At 33.3% G+C, this 27,059-nt stretch overlaps 1 protein-coding gene across 1 annotated transcript; it reads right to left on the bottom strand.

Annotated features, from left to right (window-relative positions):
• Nucleotides 1-263: 263 nt before the first annotated feature.
• On the bottom strand, nt 264-8,172 carry LOC107636420 (synaptonemal complex protein 2-like). The gene is made up of 19 exons (XM_088484940.1): nt 7,813-8,172; nt 7,651-7,700; nt 7,317-7,524; nt 7,093-7,218; nt 6,874-6,972; nt 5,925-6,601; nt 5,586-5,834; nt 5,384-5,512; nt 5,232-5,300; nt 5,048-5,158; nt 4,555-4,662; nt 4,356-4,466; nt 4,201-4,287; nt 3,062-3,127; nt 2,839-2,949; nt 2,619-2,705; nt 2,444-2,503; nt 1,776-1,879; nt 264-558 (listed from the first exon to the last, which is right to left on the bottom strand). Exons 1-18 carry the CDS (start codon nt 7,967-7,969, stop codon nt 1,778-1,780), a joined length of 2,607 nt encoding a protein of 868 aa, XP_088341066.1. The 5' UTR covers nt 7,970-8,172; the 3' UTR covers nt 264-558; nt 1,776-1,777.
• Nucleotides 8,173-27,059: the final 18,887 nt, after the last annotated feature.

Raw genomic sequence — 27,059 nt, 5'->3', positions numbered from 1 at the left:
GAAGTGGACACAAGATATAATTCGTCAAACTTAGGGATAAAAGAGCAATTTGTCGCCCACCATGGGCCAAAACTTTGCCCTGGCTTTCCACAAATCTTCTCTAGATAGGTGCGGCTCCTCTCTCACCACCAAGTTATTGCATAGCAGAACTGCATGCCAATTATGAGTGCATGACAACGCAACTTGCAGACCCTAGGCGAGAGTGCGGAGTACTATATTGGTAAAAACATGAAACACTTACAAATACTGAAAATACCTGGTAATTGAGGTGATAACTGGTTTTTAATGTTCATATTGCTGAACATCATCATGGCATACATTCTGAAATTTCCGAAAACTGTATATTTTAAAACTAGCCTTAAAATTTACAGTTCTAATCGTACATTATGAAAAAGGAAAACAAAATATTACATGGGGATAAGAGAGAAAATTTCTTCCAGCTAACACCATTATGTCGTCAGAAGCTGTTGATCAGAGAAAAAATTTCTTCCAGCTTTGATGCCCTCTATCTCCAATTTACTTTCAGATTCATGTGCATCAAGAAATACAGAAATTGGTCTGCTGCCACAATTAAACATAGTAATTACTTGGCATCAAAGTCTCCTCGCTGAACAATATACAATCACTGCCACATTTTCAGAAACATACACACTGCCACACTGATAGAGTAACAGCACTGATGGCTAAGGCCTTTGTGTCGAGTAAAGTCGCGTACAATGATCAAATAAGATCATGATATCTTATCATAGGTTATGTTTATATTTAGGTTATTGAAATTCAAATTCCTTTAAACCATTTTACCTATTATTATCCATATGATATACTCTCTTAACGGAAGTTTATATGAGCCTTCTCTATATATGTCCAAAGCCCCTGGAACAATATTCGACAATCTTTCTTTCGGTTGGGATCATCTCAACTTTCAGTCTAATTTAGATATTGTCAATCTCATGCATGTTATTTAATGCTGATATTTATTTAATACAAATACTTCGTTCTCTAATAGCACAAGAGCAACAAAAAAGCCGAAAAAAAAAACTCAAAAATAGAAAAAGAAAAGGGAAGAAAGGCAAAAATAAAAGCAAGTTTCAAGCAGTTTATAAGCCAAAAGAAAGAAGGTGAATGAATCATGAGAGCCAAAAGGGTTAATCCTAAGTGATCCGGAAAATAAGAACGAGAAAATCAACAATCTTACGAGCTATTTCAATTCACAATACTGTTTAACTTTAAAGTCAGCTTAGCTATATTTTCAAGTCCAATAAAGTTGTCTTTATATATAACTTACGCCTCACAAGGAATCGAGAAAATAGGAGTCCATGGACAGGAGATAATCATAAAGCAGTCAACATGGAAAGCAGGGACAGTGACTCAAGAAGACAAGACATTGATATGGACCATCAGAAAGACTTTAGTTAAAAGTGTATTAGCGAATTTCCGGACCCAAATATTTGATGAAACTACTTTTAATGTAACACAAGCATACAATTGGTCCTACAAAAGTAGTATACTAGTATTTCAAAAGCAATTATTGTTCCTAATGTTTGTTTATGGATGTCGTCACAAAGAAAAAGGAATCTTTTATCCAATAGTCTTAAACATCAAAGAATGTTTTGGGGAGCATTTAATCACTAATAAAAGTATGGCAATTATCTGGAGCCTATCTTCACTTTATATGAAATCTTTGCATCATGTAGATAATAATGTAGGAAGAAATGGCGCCCTAGGCAGGACGAAATCATATTTAAAAGGAAATAAAATTCAGGATTATCAAATACCTCTAATCAAATGCATAGGGATCATCTGCATAAGGGTTCAGAGACCCTTCTGAGAACAGATCACCAATATTAGAGGGACGAGGATGACCTTCTCCCTTCATGCTCTGCATAAAACAAAAACAATAATAAACAAAGTCTTGGCACAGCACGGAAGATGCAAAAGTTCATCACCTTATCCACCATGTTAATCGTGAATTCATTTCGAACCCATAAACAAAAATAAATAAAATTCATTTAGAAATAAAGGGAAAGAAAAAAAATAGAATAAACCTCTTTTTCCGTTTGATTAGCAGAGCAATAGCACTAAATAAAATAAATCAAATAAATTGCCTAGATAAATGGACCTAACAAATTAACAATTATTAAAAGAACAATAGTATGGTAAGAACTTGTCAAGACTCTTGAATGTCCTGAGAGCAGATAAATATTCTACATAGAAAATCAAGAAATAAAGGACCCAAAAGCAGCAACTTGTGTTAAATTAATTAATATAACCCTAAGATCGTATAACTCCTAATCATTGTCATTCTGGCAGCATCAACAGCGTAAGGCTAAGAACAAGATATAAGCCATAAGATCGTATAACTCCACCATGATATTTTCAAGCAATAAGGATAACAACAAGATATAAGCCATAAAGGAAGGGAAATTTCGGCTGAATTGGATACCTTGACAGCAGTTCCTGGGGTATTTGCTTTGGGGGTGTTTCTCTTTTGTTTTCTCGGGTCCTAATTAAGAGTAGAGATTCAATATTTACAGGCATGTAAGAAGCCAATGCACATGGAATCAGGGTCTGATGATGTATCAACGTAGCTCAGGTTTGTGAGAGAGAGAGATACATACCTCAAACATGACCGTACTTCTTGTTTTTCTTTTCTTTGTGATTGTTCTACCATTGGAAGTCTCGACTTCATACTCATGGCGAGTGACCTGCTCATTGTTTAAGGACCTTAGGCAATCTTACTAAATCATAAAGTTTAATTATATTATCTTGACTTATGTAATTGCTACAGTATAAGGGTGTCTCTTATTAATTTATTCATTTTATATGGAAGTAAATCACCTTTCTATGGTGCTTAGGGATATTTAATGCACTTCCAGTTTTTACATTCTCTACTGTCTTCAACAGCTTTGGTACTGGTGTTGTTTGTGTTGCGTCATAGTAAGGAGATTCCTATCAAGAGAAGGAAAAGACAAAATTGATTAGGTGACATGTTGATAACATAATATTAACATGTGATGAAGGAAGGAGAATGAAATTTATTTCTGTTGATTTTCATTCGTACTATTTCATGCTGATTTCTTTGGCCTCCACAAGAATTCCTTCTCTTAATTGATGTAATTGAGTAATCCTATCACATGCAGAAAAAACAAGTATATGATACATTTAAAAGATGATTAAAATTGCTCAAACTGAACTCAGACTCCACCAACTCTCAAATTTTTATCATATTCATATATTCAGTTCAGCACATTTGCCATTGATAGAAACTTCTTAGATCTCATAGTCACTCAAGTCCATTGTTTCAGGAATATTTATGACATAATGAAATAAGAATGTGTGCGTGCGTGTGTGTGTGTGTGTGAGAGAGAGAGAGAGAGAGAGAGAGAGAGAAGAAAACCATTATAACCTTAAAAGCATATAAAATTACTAAGTAGCATTAATCTTGTACATAATTTAGGAGCTCTGAACAACAGATGACAACAGTAATACTTATTAACTAATACTAAATATATTTTGGGTCCATATTACATTTGTCCAACATGACACCATTGGAGCTTTGATTTATTAGTGCAAAAAACCATCAATATTGATCTTTAACTTCAAAAATCAAATCAGCTAAAAGAAATTGCACCAAACAAATCTATCCAATAGCATGCTAGCTAGTAAATATTCATTACAGAAACGTTATGCTATCAACAACCAGATTATGCCTGTTTTATATGTGACAATATACCATGCAAAATGCTTATAAAGAACCATGGATCTTTATACCTAGATGATATAAAGGAAAAACTTATGATGCTACAATACAATTTCTTCACTTTTCCCAACAGTTCATAGCATAATATAAATCTATTTGTTTAATGGTTAAACCAAATGTATTCTTCTATAGTTGGGAACTTGCTACGGTAAGACAAACTTTGCAGAAAGTAACACACACATCCCCAATCTGAACATAATAAAAAAAATCACGTACCTGATTCTCTAAAAATAAAAATATATGCCAGTCATAAAAACATAGTTGGTGGCGATTAATATGAAAAATCTACGAGCAAAGTCACAAAAGCTATAAAAGTGCATGATTTATACAAAACTCTGACAAACATACTATCTTTACACCCAAACATGCAAATAAACTGATATGATATTTGATATATAAGACAGAAACAAACAAAATGATTGTTAAGTACACCAGCCAACCTGTTTTGAATTCACTTCTTGGTCCTCTTTTGGCTTGACGCTCATCACTTTCCACTGCAACTGCAGCAAAGCCCTTTGCCTGTCTTCCTGCAATATATTCCGAAGAAATTTAATTTATGCGATGAGATTAATTTGTTATGTTAGGTATTCCATACTTTGGTTTTCTGGAGATGCAACTCCTCTTCCAGCTTCTGACACTCATCTTCAAGTTCACACCTCAATGCTTTTATCTCAGCTTCATGTTCGCTCCTCAGAAACATCATTTTCTACATATTACAAGAGAATCAGCCGTAGAAGTAATTTCAAATATAAGCCGCATCATAGACCTAGTAGAGTGTTGTCTGTTTATTGGACCTCTCTGAGTTGATTTTCTGCCTCTAGTTGGGTATGCTTTAGCTGTTCATTGTGTTCAGCTATCATGGCTAGTTGCTTTTTGTCATGCTCCTGCTGCATTTTGGTTAACTGTACATTTTGAGCAGGAAATTAGCTGACCATGTAGTTTTTCAACTTGAGGTACAGTAAGTTTCACGAAAACAAAAGCAGTGATGCAACAACTGTCTAAAAATCAATACATAACCACCCATAAAAGAGTACAGGAATCAAATAGGTATCTACTCTGTAGTGTGATCAATTCAACTTTTCAATTATATATATATATATACGCACACAATTGAGTAAAGTTATTAATAATCACAAAGTAACTCAATATTATAAAAGAAGCATGGATCATTTTGGTGGAAACGGTATAAATAATATAGACCACCAAGAGACAATAAAACCTGGAGCAATTCTGAAATACTTAGAAATAATCAATATTTTTAAATTCATGTCCATTTTTTATGCATACAAGCCCAGCCTGTTCCTCCTGAATCCTTGCCAAATGCAGCCTAGATTCTTCTTTGCATTCTACCAGTTTCTGGTCACACTTTTTCTCAATTTCAGCAATAGCCATGTCAACCTGAAGGATCAAACAGATCAGAAATCTATCTGTGGCAATAATGTGTTATAATGGCTAACATATCATATCAAACCTTTTCTTTTTCCTTGTTAATGATTTCCATCTTCTCCAACTCATATTTCCTTCTAATGTCATTAATAGCCTGCTCAATTACAACAATGGTTAATGAGAAGTTACGGTACGATATATCCAGCACCTACAATAGATAACTAGCTATAATAACACCTGATCATTTCTTAGAGAGATTTCCTTCAAATGCCTTGACAATTCAAGCTGCTTGCTTTCTACCATTTGATCATATTGCTTTCTAGCTTCTGAAAGCTTACTTTCAGAAGCAGTCAGTAATGACTGGTTCTGCAAAAGAATACAAACATATTACAGACGAGTTAGGAATGTATAATGTCTACTATTTGTTTGCTTTTAAGACCTCTGTGATCTGGTCTTCCAGCTTCTTTTCCTTTTCCTTATACTGCAAAATATGCTGTTCTTTGTCCTCTAAGATATTATGAAGCCGTCTGACTTCTTCATGAAGAGAGTCTGCATTCTGCTCCAGCTTCATTCTCTCCTTTTGCAAAGTATCTATTTCCTCTGATTTCTTCGTTATCTCTTCTTGCAGTCTTTCAGTAATTTCTTTGCTTTCAGTCTCTAATGATGAAATTTTCAGCAATAAACCTTGCTGCAAGCATCAGTAACTATGATAAGTAGTGTGGCTATTTGTATTAGTAGGAGATTAACTATATAGTGAAATAACAAATAAGTGTCATACTGTTTGATTTTCTGATGATTTAGAATTTTCTAACAGAACTCTGGCTTTCTCCTCTAATTTGGAAATCATAAACTCTGCTTCTTCCCTTTTGGAGTTTAAACTTTCAGCATCCACCTCCAATTTTTTAATTCTCTCAGAAGCTAATAGACATTCCTCTGTATGCTGGGCTACAGTAGATTCTATGACTTTCTGAAGCTCATTCACTTTACTGCTTAACTCACAGTTTATCATTTGAATTGCATCCTTTTCTGATGCCATGGCCAAGAACTTATCATTAAGCTCACAATATTGCTTTTGAGCATGCTTAGAGAAAATGTCTCTCTCCTGTTGGACCAACTCAAAGCCACAAGCATAAAGAGAGTTCAGTTCATCAAACTTGCTTGAAAAGTTTAAGCTTTCTTTCTCTACATTTATCACATGTGCAGCCAAGGCCTGAAATGATCCTTCAAAGTCTTTGATTTTCAGGAGTGTAATGTCAAGTTTTTCAGTAAGCTCAGTGTTGGACAATTGAATATCACTCTTTTCTTTCTCCAGCTTATCTTGAATGGTCAAGTGATGCACAATTTCCTTGTCCTTGACTGTTAATTGAAGGTGAACCTCCCCCAACTTTGCATTCAATCTCTCTGTATCCAATTTACTAGCTGTTAGCAATTCTTCAAAGTTCTTTATCGAAGTATCTGCAAAAAAATTCATGATCCACAAAAGTATCAATTTAGTAGCAAGTCGACATATTTAGGCAAGTAGATATTACTTTATGTTCACATTTCAGTAACTGTGACATGAGAAGAAACCATTCCATGTCTTCTTTGAAAATCTTTCGTAACAAATCAAAATAACATTATTTAAACATCTTTGTCAGTCTCTAATTAATTCTTAAATTTCTTGTGATAAACATTCAGCACATGCCATGTAAATTCTCATCAATTATCATTTGCAACTGAATTGTCACCTTTCTCTTGAATAAGTTTGGCAACTCTGCTCTGTTCATCTCTGAGAAACTTCTCCCTTTCTTCGGCCATAAATTTGAGTTTCTCTAGCTCATTATCACCTATCACAGAAATAGGAGCATATTACATAATGGAACATCACAGATATATCACATCATTGATCGATAAGGTATATAACCTAAATCATTTGCCAAACTTTTAAACAAGCAAAAAGCACTTACGAGTTCTAATTGTTTCCTCTGCAGAATCTAGCTTCAAAGACAAACCTTCCATCTGTTTATTCAAGCTATCAAGAGCTTCCGAACTAGCTGACAGTTTATTTTCCAGAGTTTCCTTATCTCTCTCGGCTAACAAATTTTATAAAAGAAAAAAGACTAATTAAATGGGGGAAAGAGGAAGGACAAAAATGAGAAAACACGATGACATTGAATATTAATGTTTATACCTTCCTGAACAACACTAGCTAACTGTTGTAGAGTCTCTGTAAGCTGATCACATAGTGTCTTAGTCGACGAGAACTTAGATTCCAATCCCTTCCACAGTTTCTCATCTTCCTTCTGCTTGACCTTGAGCTTCGCGTTTTCGTTAAATGCGTTCTGCAACTTCTCTTCAAGTGCATGGACATGCTCCGTCGATTTCTTAAGCTTAGCATTCTGCACGATTACAGAAAGAAAAAAAAAAAAAAAAAAAAAAAAAAAAAAAAAAAGCAGCATTTCAACGTGTGCGCATTCCTCTCATCACATCTGAAGCAAAATCGCAAAAGGAAAGTTTTATCATACCGCAATTTCGAGATCGGTCTTTACCGAAGCTTGTTCCTTCACCAATTTCTCTACAACAGGAAGAAAGCGACGATGTACGGACACATTACGATCAAAAATGACGTAAAGTTAAGAATACCGAGAAAATCAGGAATATGAAGCTAGATTGGGATTAAAAAAAACCTGCTGTGAGCTTGAGATTCGCCAAACTCCCCGACGAAATGGAATCTGAGGAAGAGCGCGAAGAGAGCGATTGCGGCTTCGCGGTTCCCGATGCTGAACCGTACAAGGATTTGAACTGGTCAAGGCTCTTGGAGATTGGGTACGCTAGCCTCTTCATTTCGAAGATTAGAATCGGAATCGCAAACAAGAGAGCGAAGGTGAAATGAAACCTTAGAAATCTTAGAGAAGAAGGTGATTTCACTGTTATGGCTACTTAGAGGCTTCTCTTCGAAGCTACTCCAGGAGTGACGATTCAGAGTTCAGACGGTTATTTGAAAATGAAATTGCGCGCCATGGTGACGTGGGATTTTATACTGCCGCGAGCGTCAGCTTAGGCCTTTGGAGCAGACCGTTTAAACTTTAAACTACCTTGTGTTTTTTCTATTTTAAAAATAGAATTTAGAGTGATGTTATATGGACAAATTTTTTATAAGTAAGTTTAATTGAGTTGCTGCAAAGTTCAGCGATATTTTTGATATTAGGATCGTAGTGGTGTATGGCACCATCATGGGAGTGCAGGGTGTATCACACGGGCTGTGACCGCGCTGAGTAACATATCGGACGGTCCGATTTGAGGTATCGCAGGTACATAAATCGGACTGTTCGATTTGTGTATTACATGCCACGCGTTACACATGCAAAGCTTTCTAATGTAAAGTTTAAAGTTTGTTGATAATTATAAGTATCTAATAAATATAAATGTAAATTTATTTGTAAAATATATTTAGTATATTTTGACTAGTTAATAATATAGTTGTTAATATGATTAATTTTTACTGATTATGTGATTATGTGATGTGATATTGTGGATTTGATTTTGTCAAATTTAATTTGTTAATTAAATTTGGATATCTCTGTTTTGTTTAATGTCATATATGGCAACGTTTTGTAGGTTTACGAATGTTGGAATGCAACCACTTAATGCCGTTGAATTCATACAATCAAATTGTGGAGGGGCATTTACGGGAGACTAATTTTTATCACGTTTTTTAAATTAGAGTTGTCCAATGTCAGTCAGCATTGGTTAATGCTCTGATCAAGAGATGGCGCTCTGAGAGTCACACATTCCATTTTCAGGTTGGTGAGTATCCTGTGACGTTGGCGGACGTGGCACTAATTCATTGATCACGTATTTCATTTGAAATTGAACGAACCCACTAAATACAAATATAGGATATCCGTACAGAATATAAGACACTCTCCCAGATATTTGAGAATCCATCTTTTCATAAATTACACCTTTTAATTCTTCAAATGACAGTGTGAATGAAATTATAATATCTAATGAATTTTCACACACAAATTTTATTCCTTCAACTGTTTGTAATAAAATTTGACCACAATAATACACTTTTAATATAACTCTATCATCCATAATAACATACTCACATTGCACACTCTCAACTTTGGTATTAATCTTTTTCAAATAATAGAGAAGAAGAGAAACAGCAGATAGGAGCTTCGGAGATTTGAAGAAGGTAAGAAGGAGAAGATGAAGTGAAGACCTCGATGATGGAATTGGTATATATAAAGTTGAAATCGGACCATCCGACCGCCTGTTTGACTGGTTCAAATTTTTTAAAAAATAAATCAGACAGTCCGATTAGATGAACGGCCCGCCAAAAAAATTTGTGTGCATCAAATCGGTGGGTCCGATTTCATTGGCAAAAAAAAAATTGACCTCCAGCCTTGAAATCGGTGAGTCCGATTTCTTTGGACAAACAAACCTTCATTTTGTCTGCATGAAATAGGTGGGGTCCGATTTCTTTGCAAAAAAGTAAGCCCAGCACAAATCGGACGGTCTGATTTGTGTCCCTTCTCACCTCCAAAAAATCAGACCGTCTGATTTTTTCCCATCAGTTAACCGCCGTCACAATCGTGTAAAAGACCCCTAACTTCCATAACGCGGCGTTACACCAACACAGGTGTCATATTGAAAAAATTAGCCTACATCACTATTTCTTTTTTTTTTTTTTGCGCTTTCTGTAGCACACGAATTTTTGTTCGAGAGCACAAAAACTTATTGATATAGCACACAAATTTTTGAAGCATAACACATAAAATGTTGTACATAACACAAATTTATCGATGTAGAACAATTTTTTGCTATGAATATATTTTGTTAGTTGAGTAAGTCAATGTTCTAAGTACGTAGTTGTCCAAAATTTTCTATCTTGCATATAAAAAAATTCTATGCTATCCAATAAGATTTTTGTGTTGTTCACACAAATTTATGTATTATGCTTATTTTATTGATTGGGTGTCAATGTTTTGGACATGTGGTTCTTAAAAAAATTTTGTGCTATATACAAAGATTTGTGTGATGTGCACCAAAATTTATGTGTTAGCATCAAAATTTCTATGCTCTAATTTTCTAAATATTTATAAGAGAAGAAGATGATGATGAAAACGATGAGGACGATGATAATGATAATAAAAGAGGATGATGAGAAAAAAAGAGAAGAAATTAACAACAACATCAACAATAACATCAAGTAGAAGAATAGCCATGGTAACAACGACAATAACGACAGCAGTGGCAGCAGTGATGACGACGGCGGTGGCGACAATGACGACATCAACGACGTTGAAGAAGGAAGAAGAAACGTAAAAAGAGGAAGAAGAAGCAGCACCGAAGATCATTAAAGGAGAGAGAAAGTAGCGTGTGCTTTTATTTTGGATAAAGTACACTTTTTGTCCTTGAAGTTTGTTAAAAAAATTTTAAAATACCTTTAAGTTTTATTTTATTTCAATTTGTCCGAAAAATTTTCGATTTGTATTAAATATACTTCTAGTGGCTAATTTTTTTAAAAAATTAGGGCAAATTCAACAATTTCATAAGAACAATCTTCAAAATAAGCAAATCAACCATAATTTTTATGCATTATTGTTGGGTTGATGTTAAATTTTTTAAAAAATTAGCTATCAAGGATATATTTGGTGCATATAAAAAATTTTTGAGACAAAATTAGAACAAAATAAAATTTAGGAATATTTTTAAAACTTTTGTCAATTTTCAGGAACAAAAAAATATACTTTATCCTTTTAGTTTCAAATAATTTGGTTAGATTTTGTTATGAAAAAATTTAAACACTTAGTATTTTTGTAGAATTTAATACCACTTCAGTCAAAAATAAAATTTAATTATTCTATTAATCTTTATAATTTTATCAAAATTTCAATTAAATTTCTTTATTTTTTTTTTCAATGGAATCTTTACACCAATTTCTTTTTAATTAGATTTCTACCGTGACAGAAATATATTTTTCGTAGCCAAATTGAAGATTTTCTCATTTTTTTTGGAATTCTTAATTTCTCTCACTTCTATTTTTCATAAAGACAAAACTAACCCTCTAAATTTCCTAACTTAACACATTTTGCAACTTCACTATTTTCGGTCCTCCTCCTTCTTGCTCAGCTTCTTCTTCAACAATGGTGAAGGCAAAGGCAGAGTCCGAGTTATCAAATACGTGTGCATACTTGTGGCCACGAACTGCCATCTCGGGTATATGGAGAAGGATGAGATACGACGGCATGACTCCTTCAAAGCCTTCGAGGAGATTTGTTCAATCGCCTTCACAAAAGCGCGTCGACTTCCTCCTCCTCGCCGGAGACCTCTTCTACGAGAACAAGCCTTCTCGCTCCATGCTCGTCAAGGCCATCGAGATCCTCCACCACCACTGCCTCAAGGGCAATCCTGTCCCCTTCTAAGTCGTCAGCGAGCAGACTCTCAACTTCCAAAAGTCATCTGATTTCTCTCTCCAATCCCAATTATATTGATCTAATTTTTGTGAGCAATGATCCCAATTCCGAAGACATTCTCCCATCTTCTTCTTCTTTCACCCATGGATTTCAATTTTCTTCTACAAAGATGTATCTTTTATTTTATTTTCATTTATAAATCAATCAAGATGCAAAATTTTCAATTTAGTCGTTTTATGTCTATTGTCATTTTTTGTTTCAAACAAAAATTAGATTTTTGGTTGGTGGCGGTGGTGGAAAATGGATCTGATATCTTGCACACAAAAATGGATGTCAATTGGTGGATTCATGTTATCAAAGGCTATGGTACAATTATGCAAAACAATTTGAATTTCTATATTTCGGCGCCATTATTTTGTTAAAAAAAAGATCTTTTTTCAAATGAAAAAAAAAAGATCTTTTTTTTTTATTTTTTTAACGTGTTTGGTAAATTTTTAGTAGTAAAAGTAAAAGCACTAGTAAAATCAAAAATAGATTTTTTTTTAAGACGGTATTTACATCTTTTTTTAAAAGATCTTTTTTCCTTAAAAAAAAGATGTTTTTCATGTAATAAATAAACAAAAAAGTATTTTTATATTGTTTGGGTGAGCTTCTAAGAAAAGATCTTTTTTCGAGTTATCTTTTTTTAAAAGATCTTATAGAGAAGTAAAAGTAATTTTATGTTTGGATATCTCATGTAAAAAGGTCTTTTTATCAGTCAATTATGTTTGGGTATAACAATATAAAAGTACTTTTTTGTTTATTTATTACATGAAAAAATCATTTTTTTAAGGAAAAAAGATCTTTTAAAAAAAGATGTAAATTACAGCTTCTCAAAAAAGATCTTTTTTTGATTTTACTAGTGCTTTTACTTTTACTACTAGAAATTTGCCAAACACGTTAAAAAATAAAAAAAAGATCTTTTTTCATTGAAAAAAGATCTTTTTTTAACAAAATAATGGCGCCCAAACATGCACATAATTGATTGATAAACTCATAAGATTTTTTAAAAAAGATAACTCAATGAAATTAAAGGAAAAATAAGGTAGTTGATTTTGATCCATGAGTATAAGAAGCAAACAGAAGAAAAAAAATAAGTTAGGGAGAGGCGAGAAGAGTTAAAACTCTAGTGAATGCTTTGTAATTTTATAGAGTAAATAATAGGTATGATGGTAAATTTACTCATTCTTAATGTTTTTGCTAACCATTGTTATTAAAAGGGACCTAATTAAAAAAATATTAATGCAGAGACTTAATTAAAAAAAAAGTGTAGAAACTTAATTTAAAATTTAACGAAATTATAGGGGTCAATAAAGTAATTAAACTTAAAAATAACTACCTATCACATTGACTCTGTGAATAGTTATCTAAAAAACGGATGTGATAACACGATTATATAAAACGCTTTATACTGTCGGTGCATCAAAATTAAACTCTTATAAATATTAAAAAGATAAATTTTAAAATATTTTTTATTTAGAAATTAAGAGAATAATTAAGTTAATGAGTTAGGATATTTTTTTATTTTTTTGAAAATTAAAAACTATGAAAATAATAACCGTTGTTAAAAATAATTATGAAAGATACAAATGATAAATAAGTATCTAAAAGATAATAAGATTAGTTAATACTCAATTTGATCCCTAAACTTACATGCATTAGTTCGTGAAGTTTCAATTGCCTCTCTTTAGTCCCCAAATTTTACAAACGTGACTCACATTAGTTCGTAGATAATTTCCGACACAAAAATATTAATAAAGTACTGACATGGACAACCAAATGTCATGCTAGAACTTGTAAAACGATGCTGTTTAGTTTTGGCGCTCAAATAGTCCAAAACAACGTCGGATTACTTGTTTTAGAAGAAAAAATTTCAATAAATACCACTTACAATATTTTTTGGGGCTATTTGAGAGCCAAAACAAAAATGACATCGTTTTACAGAGTCTAACGTAACATCCGGCTGTTGATGTTAGTGCGTGTTTTGTCAACGTTTGTACATCGAAAATTATCCCAAGGAATAACATGAGTCACATTCGCAAAGTTTAGAAACTAAATAGAGGCAAATGAAATTTTAGAGGCTAAATTGAGACTCGCATGCAAGTTAAGGGAGCAAAATGAGTATTATCTCATAATCAGATATTAGATATATATTTTCAAACAATTTAAAATAATAAATTTTGATGTAATTTGTCAATGAGTTATAGCTCAAATGGCATAATCTCTCTATACTAATCTAAGAGGTCGCAGGTTCGAATTTTCCTATTTTTGGTTTAAAACAAATTGATGTAATTTTTTACAAGTATTATTACAAAGAATTTAATTTTGATGTACTCTTAACCTAAGAAACGTTTAGGATACATCATGTAATATAACAAAACTAGCGGTGGCAAAACGGGTCGAACCCGTCGGGTTAAACCGCCAAAAAAGACGGGTCGGGCCGAGATTTTGAACCCGTCAAATTTTAAAAAAACCGCCTAAACCGCACTGCCAAACTCGCGGGCCAGGGCGGGGCGGGACGGGCTGCCATCTTATTTTTAAGGGCATTTTTGTAATTTTACATATCATATAAATAAAAATTTTTTACTTTTCCTTCCCACAACCAACACAGCCGGCCCTAATTTTGCTTCCCTGACCTTGACTCCTTGAGAGAACGAGAGTTGAGAGTGAGACCCTGAGTCCCTGTCCCTGACCCTCGCCTCAAGGCCTCGACTTCCTTCAGTAGCTCATCGTCGTCGGTCTCCCAGTCGCCAGTCGTTGTCTCATCATCACGATTCTTGCCAGTCCTCACCGAATCGCACTTCTGGCGGCGCTGTTTGGTCTTGTCTCTACTCTATCCTCTACTCATCTCTCCTCCTTTGCAGCTCATCGTCGTCGGCCTCTCAGTCGCCGGTCCCTGTCTCATCACGATTCGTGCCAGTCCTCACCGAATCGCACTCCCGGCGGCGCTGTTTGGTCTTGCCTCTACTCTATCCTCTGCTCATCTCTCCTCCTTGGCTCCTTTGCCTCTCGGGCCTCGACGGTTGTGTCTGGCCTCCGGTGGAATCCCGGCACGCTCCTCTCTCCTCCTCTGCTTCTTGGCGGCTGTGTCTCATACTTTCAGTAAGTGAAGATTTTTATCTTCTTTTTTTTTTTAAATAAGGAACTGTGATTACAATTTACCTATTCTTTGTTTTTGTTAGGGCTCTATCATATAATCATATATTCATGTGTTTGTGGCTATGGACAGCTTGTTTCATGCTTTTCAAATTTTTTGTGAATTTGTTTAACTGATATTTGTTTTATTGGACAGATTCTTTCATGCTTTTGTGGACAGCTTCTTTTTCCTATTTTTAAAATGCTAACTAACTTCTAATTTATGAATGAAGTCAAACAACGAAACTAGTTTGGTGGCTTGGTAGCTTGATTGAATATGCTATTGACTGTTTATTCTTAATTTCTTATTTATGTTGATATGTTTTTTTTTATATGCATTCTGTTTTAGTTCGTTGCTTTACTGCTTTTTGCCTTTTTGAGATGCTTGGTGCATTTGTTTCAATGTAAAATTATCGAAAATTATTGATGGTTCAGGTCTGATGCTTAGCTTCTTTCATACTTGTTCTGATGTATTTGTGTTATTTAGGTTGAGTTATTGATTTTGTTATGGATAACTCTTTCTCTATGGAAGTTGATGGTGGGAATGTAACACAAAATTTGGATATTCTTCTAATTGTAGGTGAAGATGAAGATGTGAATTCTCAAGATACTAGGTGAGGCGGTGTTTCAACTTCCGAATCAGATTCAAATTTTATTGATTTGGAAGTTGATAATTGATTTATGTGGATTGATTTAAGGATTTTTTCGGGTGTCTTGTTGATTTATAAATTATGTTGTGTGTTTTGTTTTAATTATAATAAAATTTATGTGTGGATTATGTGTTTGTTTTATTATTGTTATGCACTTATGTTTGAGACTTTGATACTTATTATTTGTTATGTTATTTTCAATGAAAAAAGTTATAATGGTTAATTATAAATTTTTTTAGGATTAATAATTAATTTAAGATATTACTTTATATGTTAAAAAACTATATGTGCGTTAAATTTTATAAAACGTCAATGATATTTTCTTTTAAATTAATTTATAAATTTTTTTAGATTTGTGTCTTTTGAAAAGTAAAAAAAAAAAATATAGTAGAATAAAATTTACCTAAAACCAAATAACATAGTGTAACACACATCTTTGATCAATATTAAAAAAAATTAGCCTAATTATGTATATAAAATCCTAAAAAATACAGTTCTATCTTTTTTAATTAAGTTAGCTTTAAAATACCAATAATATTTTTTCATGTGCTACTTTTAATCTAAAATCCTAGAAAAAATTGATTTAAAATGTTATAATGTTATTATATTGACACACCACTTTATTTTTGTATGATAAATACAAGTACATTTTTATACAAAGTATTTAAAGTATATAAAAATGTACTCCTATTATAAAAAAATATTTAAAAAGTCATTAAATTTTTATATGTTATTAAAATTTAATAAATACAAGTACATTTTTATATGTTATTTTTAATTCAATGTACTAATAGGAGTTAAAATTAATTTATATTTAATAATTTTATACTAAAATTAATTTACTATAATCTTGTTTTATACTTCTTTTAGTATATATTTTTTATATTATATAGTATTTTTTCTAGTATCTTATTGTATAATGTGTAATTAGCCATTTGATTCAAAATGTGAGTAATTCGAATCAATTTGATTCGAACTTCCCCCTACTCACGTGTTCCTACTAATTCGAATTGAGACAATTCGAATTATACTTTTATAATTCGTTCCAAGTTGATTCGAATTACTTGTACGCAATGGTTGGGAATAATTCCTTACATGTTGATTCGAATTACGTGTTGCCAATTTTTTCGAGTAATTCGAGTTATATCAATTCGAATTACGTTGAAAACTAATTCGAATTGTATTGATTCGAATTACATATATTTGCTCTTTGGTGGATTGATGTATCAGAATTTCGTTTAGCTGATTTGGGTAATTTTAAACCCCTTGTACATATAGGTTTTTTACCCTTATTATTTATGTTATTTTCAATGAAAAAAGTTATAATGGTTAATTATAAATTTTTTTAGGATTAATAATTAATTTAAGATATTACTTTATATGTTAAAAAACTATTTCGATGAAATAATTTTATTATAAAATAAAATAATCGTTAGTACTTAGTAAGTTGGTACGTTAAATTGAATTTAATTATAAAAAAATATATGGTTTAAAAAAAAAAAGAGGCGGGCTGGCCCGCCAACCCGCCAGTCCACTCTTTGGTGGGACGGGGTAGCAAGTTGGACCCATATTAGTTTGGCGAGGCGGGCCAGCCCGCCCCATATTTGGGCAGGCTTTGGCAGGGCGGGCCAGCCCACTTTGCCACCCCTAAACAAAACATATAAATGATTAATCTTAATAAAAAATAGCATTAAAAATAATTAAAAATATTTATTGTTAAAATTTGTGCACATACACATATTAAAAAAAAATAGATCTACATGGACATAAAACTCTAGACTTATGTATCCAATCAATTTCAAGAGTATTGGACATGGATACGATATGGATATATCAAAGTTTCATACGTATCCATGTTTTTTAGCTCTCAGTATAAAATATTTTACACAATCGTTTAATTATATCTATTTTTTATGATTATTTATATTATTAATGTAAAATATAGATATTTTTATTGACATGTGCTATTTAAACTATTTTACGGTAAAAATATATTAAAATTAAATTCTATTACAAAAATAAAATATTTTTATTTTTAAAATTTAGTAATTTTTATGTCAAACGGGCTTTTTTTTTATTTTTTTGAATAATAATTTTTTTTTTAAAAAATAAAAAATAACTAGAGATGAAGTGTCTCTCTATTATTTTATATGTATCTTTTAAATAATTATCCAAATGTTTCACAAAAATTTGAATCAAAAGCACAAAATTTTGGATAAATTCAAAAGTCATTTGCCGTTAATAAATATATATGATCCCTGTTTTTGTTATTTTTGAAGTTTTTATTTATTTTGTACATACTTTTTTAGATGACTAAAATGATAATAAATAAGTTTTTTATAACAATTCGAATTTTTGAAAATTGAATAATGAGTTATTTATGATTTATTATTTTATTTAAAAAAATTTATTTTTCTAAAGTAATTAAATTAAATTTTATGATATTTTAAATTTAAAATTTATTAAAATTTTTAAATATTTTTTATTATAATGAAATATTTCAAAAATAAAAATAAAAATTATACTATTATTATTATTATTATTTAAAAAAAAGAAAAAAAATAGGAAGTGGCGGAATGCCTTAAGAAGTAAAGAAAGAAAGCTAATGGCTTGATATATATAACCAATTTCATTAAGTGAACAAACGAAAGAAATAAATGTGGCTATATATATATATATATGATCATGACACGTATACTTCCTTTATTTATTAACTAATGACATTTGAATATTAATCATCATCAATCACCTTCATAACTTTCATGAAAAAGTCTAGCGTACCAACAACTTTTGTATTTTATAGTTAGTATTTAATCATAAAAAAAAAAGTGAGTGATCTCTCACTATTAAATGTAATCTCACACCATTAAAAACATTATTGATAACCAATTGATGATTATAAAATACAAAAATTACTGACTCCTAACACTCCTCAACTCTCATTTCACCACCGAACTAAGTTTAAGAAAAATAAGGGAAAGAGAAATGGAGGAAGAGAAACAAGAAACCTCCATGAACTCAAAGCTTTCGAGTCCGATTTCTTTAAATTCGTAACTCCAATAAAAAATCTAATTCGATAAAAGTGTTCATATTCTCCTTCTCTACACGTTGGTACTACTTTTATCCGATAAAAGTTGACGGTGATGTAGCTCCTCTTTCCTTGAATTTTGACCAATTAGAGTTTATGAGGCACAGATAATTTCTGACATTTTCTTCTTCAGCAGCTCGGTCAAAAAGCTTTTCCAGAATTTTCATCGTTGTGATTTCTGTACAGAGGTAGGGTTTGGTAATTTTATAATAATTAAATGTGAATTTGATAAGTGAATGTTGATTTGGTTGATTATTGTTTGAGTTTAAATGAGTTTATATTGAATTATTATTGTTGTTTGTGATTTGTTGGTTTGACTATGAGGAACAGCTCAGTTGTGGTTGTTTTAATGGTTTTGGAACTATTGTGATGTGATATTTTGAGGAAATTGATGAGATTTGATTGTTGAAAGATTAAATTAAAAGTTGAGAAAAATCGGTAACCGAAAGACTTGAAAACGGATTAAAATACAAGTAATATTTTGAAAGGAGAGGGCTAAGGGTTTCGATTTTGATATAAGAGAAAGATTAGTAATTAAATTGTATTTTTGAAGGGATAAAAATGGATATTTTGTAAAAGATTAGGGTTATTTTTATAAATATGAAAATAAGTGAGGGTTCAAATATAATTTTATAAAATATTGAAGTTAAAAATATAATATTAAAAAGTTTGTGATTTAAAAAGTAATTAATAAAAGTTTAAAAATAAGATTTTATAAACTAAATTTTAAGAAATATATATATATATATATATATATATATATATATATATATATATTTACTATTTAAATTATTCTATTTATATTATTGTTAACATTTTATTACGAATATTAACTAGTAGAAATATTATTAATATTATTATAAGTTAGAGAAGAACAAATAGAATGGTCTTAAAAGCTTTAGAAAACGCAGACTTAATTAAAGAACTTTATAATTCTTTTTCATAAGACACTTAGAGAAAAGCGAAGGAATAATGCGAAGACAGTTTATATTGTAGAATGATAAGAAAGAAAAGAAAGAACCAAAAGAAAATGAGATAAGCAAAGATATGGTGGTGAGTCCATCGAGATTTGCTTTCCAGAGATACATCGGCCAATCTAGGGAATGGTTGCACCTGTAAGACAGGTGATGCTTACAGAGGTTATATCTGCATACATCGGCTCAAGAGAGTCGCACCTGTAAGACAGAGGTTACTTATAAAGGTTATGGCACTGGAAGCCAAACTCAGACAAAGGTTGCTGAGTTAAGTGGAAATATAATTCAATAAAGAACAGAGGACAAAAGAATTAAAAGAATAAAAGAAACTAATGAACGTCTATCACAGTAGAGCAGATAGAAAAGAATGTATTAATTAAAGGGAACTCTACCGCAGTAGAGTAGAGAGCGAAAATTGAAAAGAAATTGAATGATATTGGGCCTTAGTGCCAAGTGTTTAGTAAGGACGGCGATGCGTAATACTCACTTGATACTGTAAGTACGGCTCAATGAGGACGGCGATGCGTAACGCTAACTGGAGACCGAAAGGAAGGTTCCCCCATGAGGACGGCGATACGTAACGCTCATGGAGGGGACGTTGACTGAGATAAGGACGGCGGTATGAAACGCTTATCTCAGGACCAGTGTCGGGAATCGGGCAACAAACTGACACATGAGCTCCTGTATACGACTAGACATGCATCATACTTGTTTGCGCATATTTGTTTGTGATTGTGTTTCCTATGATTGTATGTGCTTGTGATTGGATTCTATGTTCTGTAATTATTGAGTTGGATTATACTTTGTTGACTGTTGTTATTAACTAAGAACATAATGAAACGAACTTAACTTCTATCTCCAATGCTACTAAGAACTCCCCAGTTCTTACCCTCTATCTCCACCCCCTTTCAGCTACAGGTGCGAAGGCTTAGTGCGGAACTACAAGAACATAGAAGATTATGTTTACAAGATGAGTTGTTAGATTTTATTTTCCCCTCCTCATTTACTGTTTTAGTTTTTAAAGGGGTAGAAATTGTATTTGAGGATCTTTGAGTAAGTATATGTATATAATGTTACGTGGATATATATAATTTTGTGATTAAATGATTTAAAGTATCGACTCTTCGTTTTCTTGGTGAAAGTATCGGTTCATATTCGCGAAGGCTCAATATTAAATAAACATAATATATAATTAAAGGAATAGAGGTAAGTAGCGCTCAAATTTTTAGTACGATCATGAGGTGCTAAAAGTTAGAGTATTACATTTTTTATTTTTATAATTAATTTTAAAATAATCTATATAATTCGTAAAATAAAAAAATTATATTATAAAAGATTTTATAGTATAATATAATGCTATAATATATTATAATAAAAACTAATTCTAATAATGTATTTTATATATATATTATTTACTTAAGTAGAATTTTTTTTATAAAGTATAGAAAAGAGAATCAATTTTTTGTCTATTTAATTTTGATAAATTATATTTAAATAAAAAATAATGTATAAATACTACAAAAAAGTAAAATTCTACTTCAAAAAATATTTTTTTTATCAAATAAAATTCTACAATTATTTATGTAAGTTAAAAAAATAAAATTATAAAAAATTAGAATAAATTTAAATATTTATAATCATTCTTCTTAATATCATTGAATATCAATTAACTTCACAACTTATAATTTAATTTCTATAATTAAAAAATTTAGAGAAAGATATAATATATAGATTATTTGATTTATAACATAAAATATATTAAAATAGAATAATATTTTTATAAACATAGTTAATGAAAAAAAAAAGAATAATAGGATAATTTTTCTCATAAAATAATTTAATAGTGATATTAAATTTATTAATTAAAAGATAATGCTAATGAAAATTATTGATCATATTTATTATTAATAGTAATTAATTAAAAATACTATTAATGGAGGTTGTTGATCAAATTTATTATTAATATTAATTAAAAGATAAGGTTAGTAGAAATTCTTGAATGACTAGAGATCACTAAAAAAAATTTAAAAATCTAAAAAAATTACAACATAGAGAAAAAAAATTTATGTGACAATAAAGTAATAAATGAAATGTTAATTTTTAGTTGTAGTAAAACTTGGGTATCAATTTTTATATAAATAAAATAATTAGATAAATAGATAAATAGATAGATCACCAAAATGGTATTGAAAAGTTCATTTGTTGAATAATCTTAAAAAATACAAATAACAAATAAACTGTTGAAAAATTAAAAAATGTAATAAAAATAAGAGTAAAGGACAAATACGTTCCTAACCTTTTTTCCATAGACATTTTAGTCCCTAAGGAATGGAAAATACATTCATGTCCCTGAACCCTCGGAGATGTGGACATATTTATCCCTCCGTTAAAGTCACTCTGTTGGGCCTGACGGAAAATGCTGACGTGGCACTGACTTGACCGTTACGGGCTGACACGTGGGATGGGATTTTGAAAAGAGGATGAATTAGTCCCCAGGAACCAAAACATCATCGTTTCTCCCCCATCCCCAATCTATTAAATCCTTGAGCCCTAATCCTTCGATTGCAGTGGGAGGGTGAAGTGGGTGAAGGAAGAAAGGGAGCATTCCGGCCTATGGCATCCGATGGAGTATCATCAAGCTCGAGAAGAAGCAGAGTTGGAGGAAGACAAGACCAGTTCAGTGCGTGCTCAGTTCAGAACGGGAAGGATGGAAAATATGGTGTCTCACAAAAGTGCTTCTGTAGAGAAAATGCAGTGCTGTTCATGTCGAGGACGAGCAGTAATTCTAATAGACTGTTTCTGTGATGTCTCTTTTATAAGGTATGCAAAGCAAATCTGTGTAACTCTGTTTGTATTAAGGTTTATCCCCAATTCCAGAATTCTTTTGAGTTTTGAGGATTTTTGTGTAGGTAAGACAACCATATTGCAAGTTTTTTTTTGTGATTGGATGAGCACATTGCAAGTCTTGGTGTTGGTGTTACAAGGTATCCGGGGGAGGAGCAAATTTTTTATGGTGAAGAGCATCAGTAGAATAAAGACATGAAAAACAAGATAACGTTGTTGTAGAAGAGGATAGTAGCATTAGAGGTGAAAAAAATTCTAATAGGGTGGAGTATATGTGTGATGTTCATTGTCCTGATTATTGCTATTTTAAGTTGTAAGAAATGATGTAAGAAATGATCAATGGCTGAAAATGAAATGTATAAATGATTTGTATATCTGGTATCATTTTTAGGCATGTATGTTACTATGTATGTATGAAATGAAAGCAGACAAAATCACAGGAAATCAAACATTCAACTAGTGATATTAAGGGTGTAAAATTAAACCTTCATCATCTGAACTGACACCAAAATAAAAGGAAACCAGTTTGCTAGTTATGTCTATACATGTATGGCATGCTACCATTAAAGGAATTTGTATCTGGAATTTGCCATTAACGGTTATATGGGGTCACATTTAAACCAAAAAATTCATAATTTCGTGAGTCTTCACTCATTAGATGCCTTAGATGTTGGGTCACTTGGTACAGTTGGCAGTGGAGCCTTCTGATTGTGTGCAGCAGTTTGGGTGTTAGATGAAGTTGTTCTTTCGGAGAGTTCCTGAGCTGGTGCACCTTGCTGTGTGTTAGATGGTCCTTGAACCAGTGGAGCCGACGACCTGAAAATCTTCTGCTTTGGTCTGAATTTTGATGGTTTCGGCCGACTTGTGTTATTTACCATGGATGGAGCCTTGCCTGGAGCTTTAAACGGAGGGGTTGAAGTCGGGGCCGGTGGCTTGAATGGAGTGACTGTTGGCCCTAGTGGTGCTATGACAAGGATGGATCTAGTAAACCTGGTTGAAACTAGTGCAACTTTTTCCTGACTTGGTCGAGCTACACTTAGAACCTGCACGCAAGACACCAAACCGTGACCAAAAATAAAGCACATCAAGAGGGATTTAATCAATGCATATATGAAACTTATCACAAAGACAAACAACTGCATAATTACATTAGTTGCTTGTTGCTGGGGTGTTGTGTTGCCTGGTTGGCTGCTTGAAGAATCCTAGACATATAAGTGACAAGGATTAACAGTTTAATAACAAGACAGATTAGTCCCTTAAGTATTGTTCAATAAGACAAATTGATCCTTGACGAATATGGTACTAAGACTCATTCACCCCTAAGGTATATGCCACTAAGATAGATCAATCCCTGACAAGCTTAATGCTAATTCAGAATTATTGCAGGAGTGTATAGTCAAAACTAGCTATAAATAAAGTGATATTATCTCTGGTGGAGGAGCTGACTGGGACAAAGGAAGCACAACCAGTGGTTGAGAGCTGCTTCCTGCCTTCTTCTTAGGCTTCTTTATTTTCGGCCTCCAATTGGGATTTAATGGAGCTCCCTTACAGGTTTTGTAATTGTAGCCCTTTTCACCATACTTGCTGCAAGCCACAGAGAATGACTTCTTCAATTTTTTCCCTTGCATCAATGGCTCAGCAGGATCTTTCTACCTATTGAGAACTTTTGGCCGGCCAATTGGTCTCTTGATGATGGGTGGGTCTGGCTGTGAAAAGTCAGTTCGGGGCCAGAATTCTGCACTGGGGACTGGTTTAATGCAGTGTGTATACGTCCTCTTGATTGATTCCATACATAACTAGGGGTGCACATAATCCTCTGCCTTGTCACGTTTCTTCCCAATAGCAGCAAGTGCATGTATGCATGGCATGCCTGAGATAATGAAGTAAGCAATTTCAGTGGTGATCAAATAATTAACAACATAGTGAATGAACTACAATGATTATAGTTTGTACCAGTGAGTTGCCATCAGTTGCAGGAGCAGGTATACTTAATGAGGTCTACATCAACCTTGCTAGCTTTGCGGCTCACCTCAAACCTTTTCCTTTCGTTGGCTCCAACCCATTCTACCGTCCACTTAGTGCTAAGGTTGATTAATCTCTCCATTCTCTTTTGCTGGACTGGTGCTAACTTGTCAAGTTGGTTGTCTAACATTCGCTTGTGATGATTCACCATCCTCCTCATCAGGTAACACCTGATTTCTTCACACATGGTGAGAATTGGCTTGCGTCAGTAGTTCACAATTTTGGCATTAAACACCTCACACATGTTATTTGTGAGGTTATCAATCTTTGCCCCATGCGAGAAGTAAGCCTTTACCCATGTTTTTGGATGAGGTAATCCCAAGCACCCTGGTTCACTGCCTTCAACCTTTCCATACATTCTTTGAATTCCGCAACTGTAGTATATCTGGCACACTCCCATACAACCTCTCTTATGTACAAGTCCTTGAGCCGGTTTATGAAATTTTTCCACATGTGCATGACGCAGTTGCGTAGCTTTGCATGTGACATGACCTCCTTTAAGGCAGGGAGTAAACCCTGCATTGAATGGTGGCAGGAAATATTTTCATAATGGAATAGCAATGCAGTCAAGAAATATAATATCTGAAGTGTACATGACTATACAATGAGTACATCTTACCTTCTGTTAGTCCGATATGAAGTTCCAGCCGTGATTTGCATCATCTCTTATGTCGTCCTGAAGATTAGTCAGGAACCACTTTCAGGCATCCTTGGTCTTAGCCCCGACTACCCCGTATGCAACAACATAAAATTGATTGTTTGCGTCTTGCGCAACTGCTGCTAGAAGCCAGCCCATGTAATATGTTTTCAGAAAACAAACATCCAGGTGCAGCAAAGGCCTGCACCCATCTTTGAACCCTCTCTTACAAGCATCTAAGCATATGTATAATTTGTCAAACACAGGGGGGCTTCTAGAATTGGCATGACCTCCAGCCTTGCGGATGATCCTGGATTACTACTCAGAATCTGCTCACAATTGTCCCTCGTTCTCTTGTATTGTTCCTTCTCATTTCTCATTATCTTATCCCTGGCCTCCACTACTGCTCTATACACCATCTTAGGATGGGGAGATGATGAAAATTCCTCTCTTAGGAATTCAGTTGCCTCTCTTGTGTTCATGTGTTGTTGGGTAGCCATCCGCTTCTCAATTTTTCTGCTGATCCAATGCTGGTTAGCTGCATTGCTCCCTAAATCCCTTGCACAAGTATGTTCTGGCTGGTACATCTTGACTTGGTAACACTGTAAGGTTTTTTTGTATAACAAATGAACCAAGAACGGACACTCATCATCCTTACAGCCCACTTTGATCCTCTCCCTATCATTCTTGATCCACTTCAACTCCCTCCCCTTGGTAATGAATGAGTCCTTTACCACATCTTTAAACCTTTTAATAGTTGCAAACCTCGTTCCTAACTCAAATCTACCCTCACCGTGAGCACAGTCATCATCAAACTCTGGAAATTTGTGGCTGTTACCTTCATCCTAGGATGATATATGGATGTATACAAATCCTCGGACTCGTACTCAAACATGATTTTCTCAAGCTCTGTGGGGACTTCACTGACATAGAATCCCCTGCCACTGCATTATCTGGCACCACTTCAGGTCTATTGGCACCACCTCCTTGATCATTCGATCCATCAGCCTCCTGCAACCCACCATCACCACCTGCTCCTGTTTTAGCGTGCCCACTGTTTTCTCCTCTTGCATTCCCCCTCGCACCATATTGCAGCTTCTTCTTTCCCATCTTAGATTTTCCCTTCAACCCTTGCCCCTTTGCAACCGGCTTCTTGGGGGTCACCACCTTCTTTCTTCCTTTCATTCCTCTTTTTCTCTTGCCACCAGCAGCCCTCTATTACTGTCAGAATCAGTACCTTCACTCTCAAACCTAGCTGGTGGAGGTTTATACAAGACATCTTCCGTGCTCTCATACCCGTCATCCGATGAAGAGGAAGTATTTAGTTCCTCTGAAATTTCATCCACATCCACTTTGTCATCACCACTCTTGCCAGCATCATCTACAACCTTTGGAGCATCAACGGGGTGATCAAAGTATATGTGGAATTCAAGAGACAGTTGGTTCTTCAATAAGTTCTCTCGCATTGCATTGATCCCTGCGTCCCCATCTAACACGTTCATCCCAGACTCAATGTCGGCACTTGTTCAATCATACCAGTATACTGTCTTGTATGACTGGTATCCCAAACCCTTAAATAACGTTACAAGGTCTCCGAAGTTTGCAAAGTCTAGGTCCATCTCAAGGAACCTCTCTTCCTTACCATTTCGATAAATCAGGGCACCATCACTTCTTCTCACGAAGTTGCCTCCATGATGAAAAACCGGCACCACAAAAATATCAACCATCTGAAATTGATCAACGAACAACTATGTGTCATTATTAGGATAGATTCAAAATTCATGAATGAAACCCCGCTGCCCTAACACAATCCCTCCTACTAGTCCTACACACGACGTTCTAAAAGCAATTTTTACACCACATTGCACCACTGTTACACACACTATCAATATGCACACAAGATGACTTCACCCTTAGTACATACATCAATAACAGAAACTTCATCGCTAAGCAAGGCAATCTTACCTTCTCACGAAGACGACAGTGATGACCTCAACAATAACCTTCTTTCTTGCCTCCGATAGCAACTTCACCCCACATCGATTGCTCTTCTACGTAGTGCAATTTTTGGAGGGAGAAACAAGGAGGAGGGAGTCTGAACGTTTGCCTTTTTAGTG

The sequence above is a fragment of the Arachis ipaensis genome, chromosome B4, assembly GCF_059453495.1.
Source record: "Arachis ipaensis isolate K30076 ecotype BB chromosome B4, ASM5945349v1, whole genome shotgun sequence".
NCBI classification, from domain to species: domain Eukaryota; kingdom Viridiplantae; phylum Streptophyta; class Magnoliopsida; order Fabales; family Fabaceae; genus Arachis; species Arachis ipaensis.
Note: the sequence above shows the minus strand (reverse complement) of the source record. Positions and strands in the feature narration are given on the sequence as shown.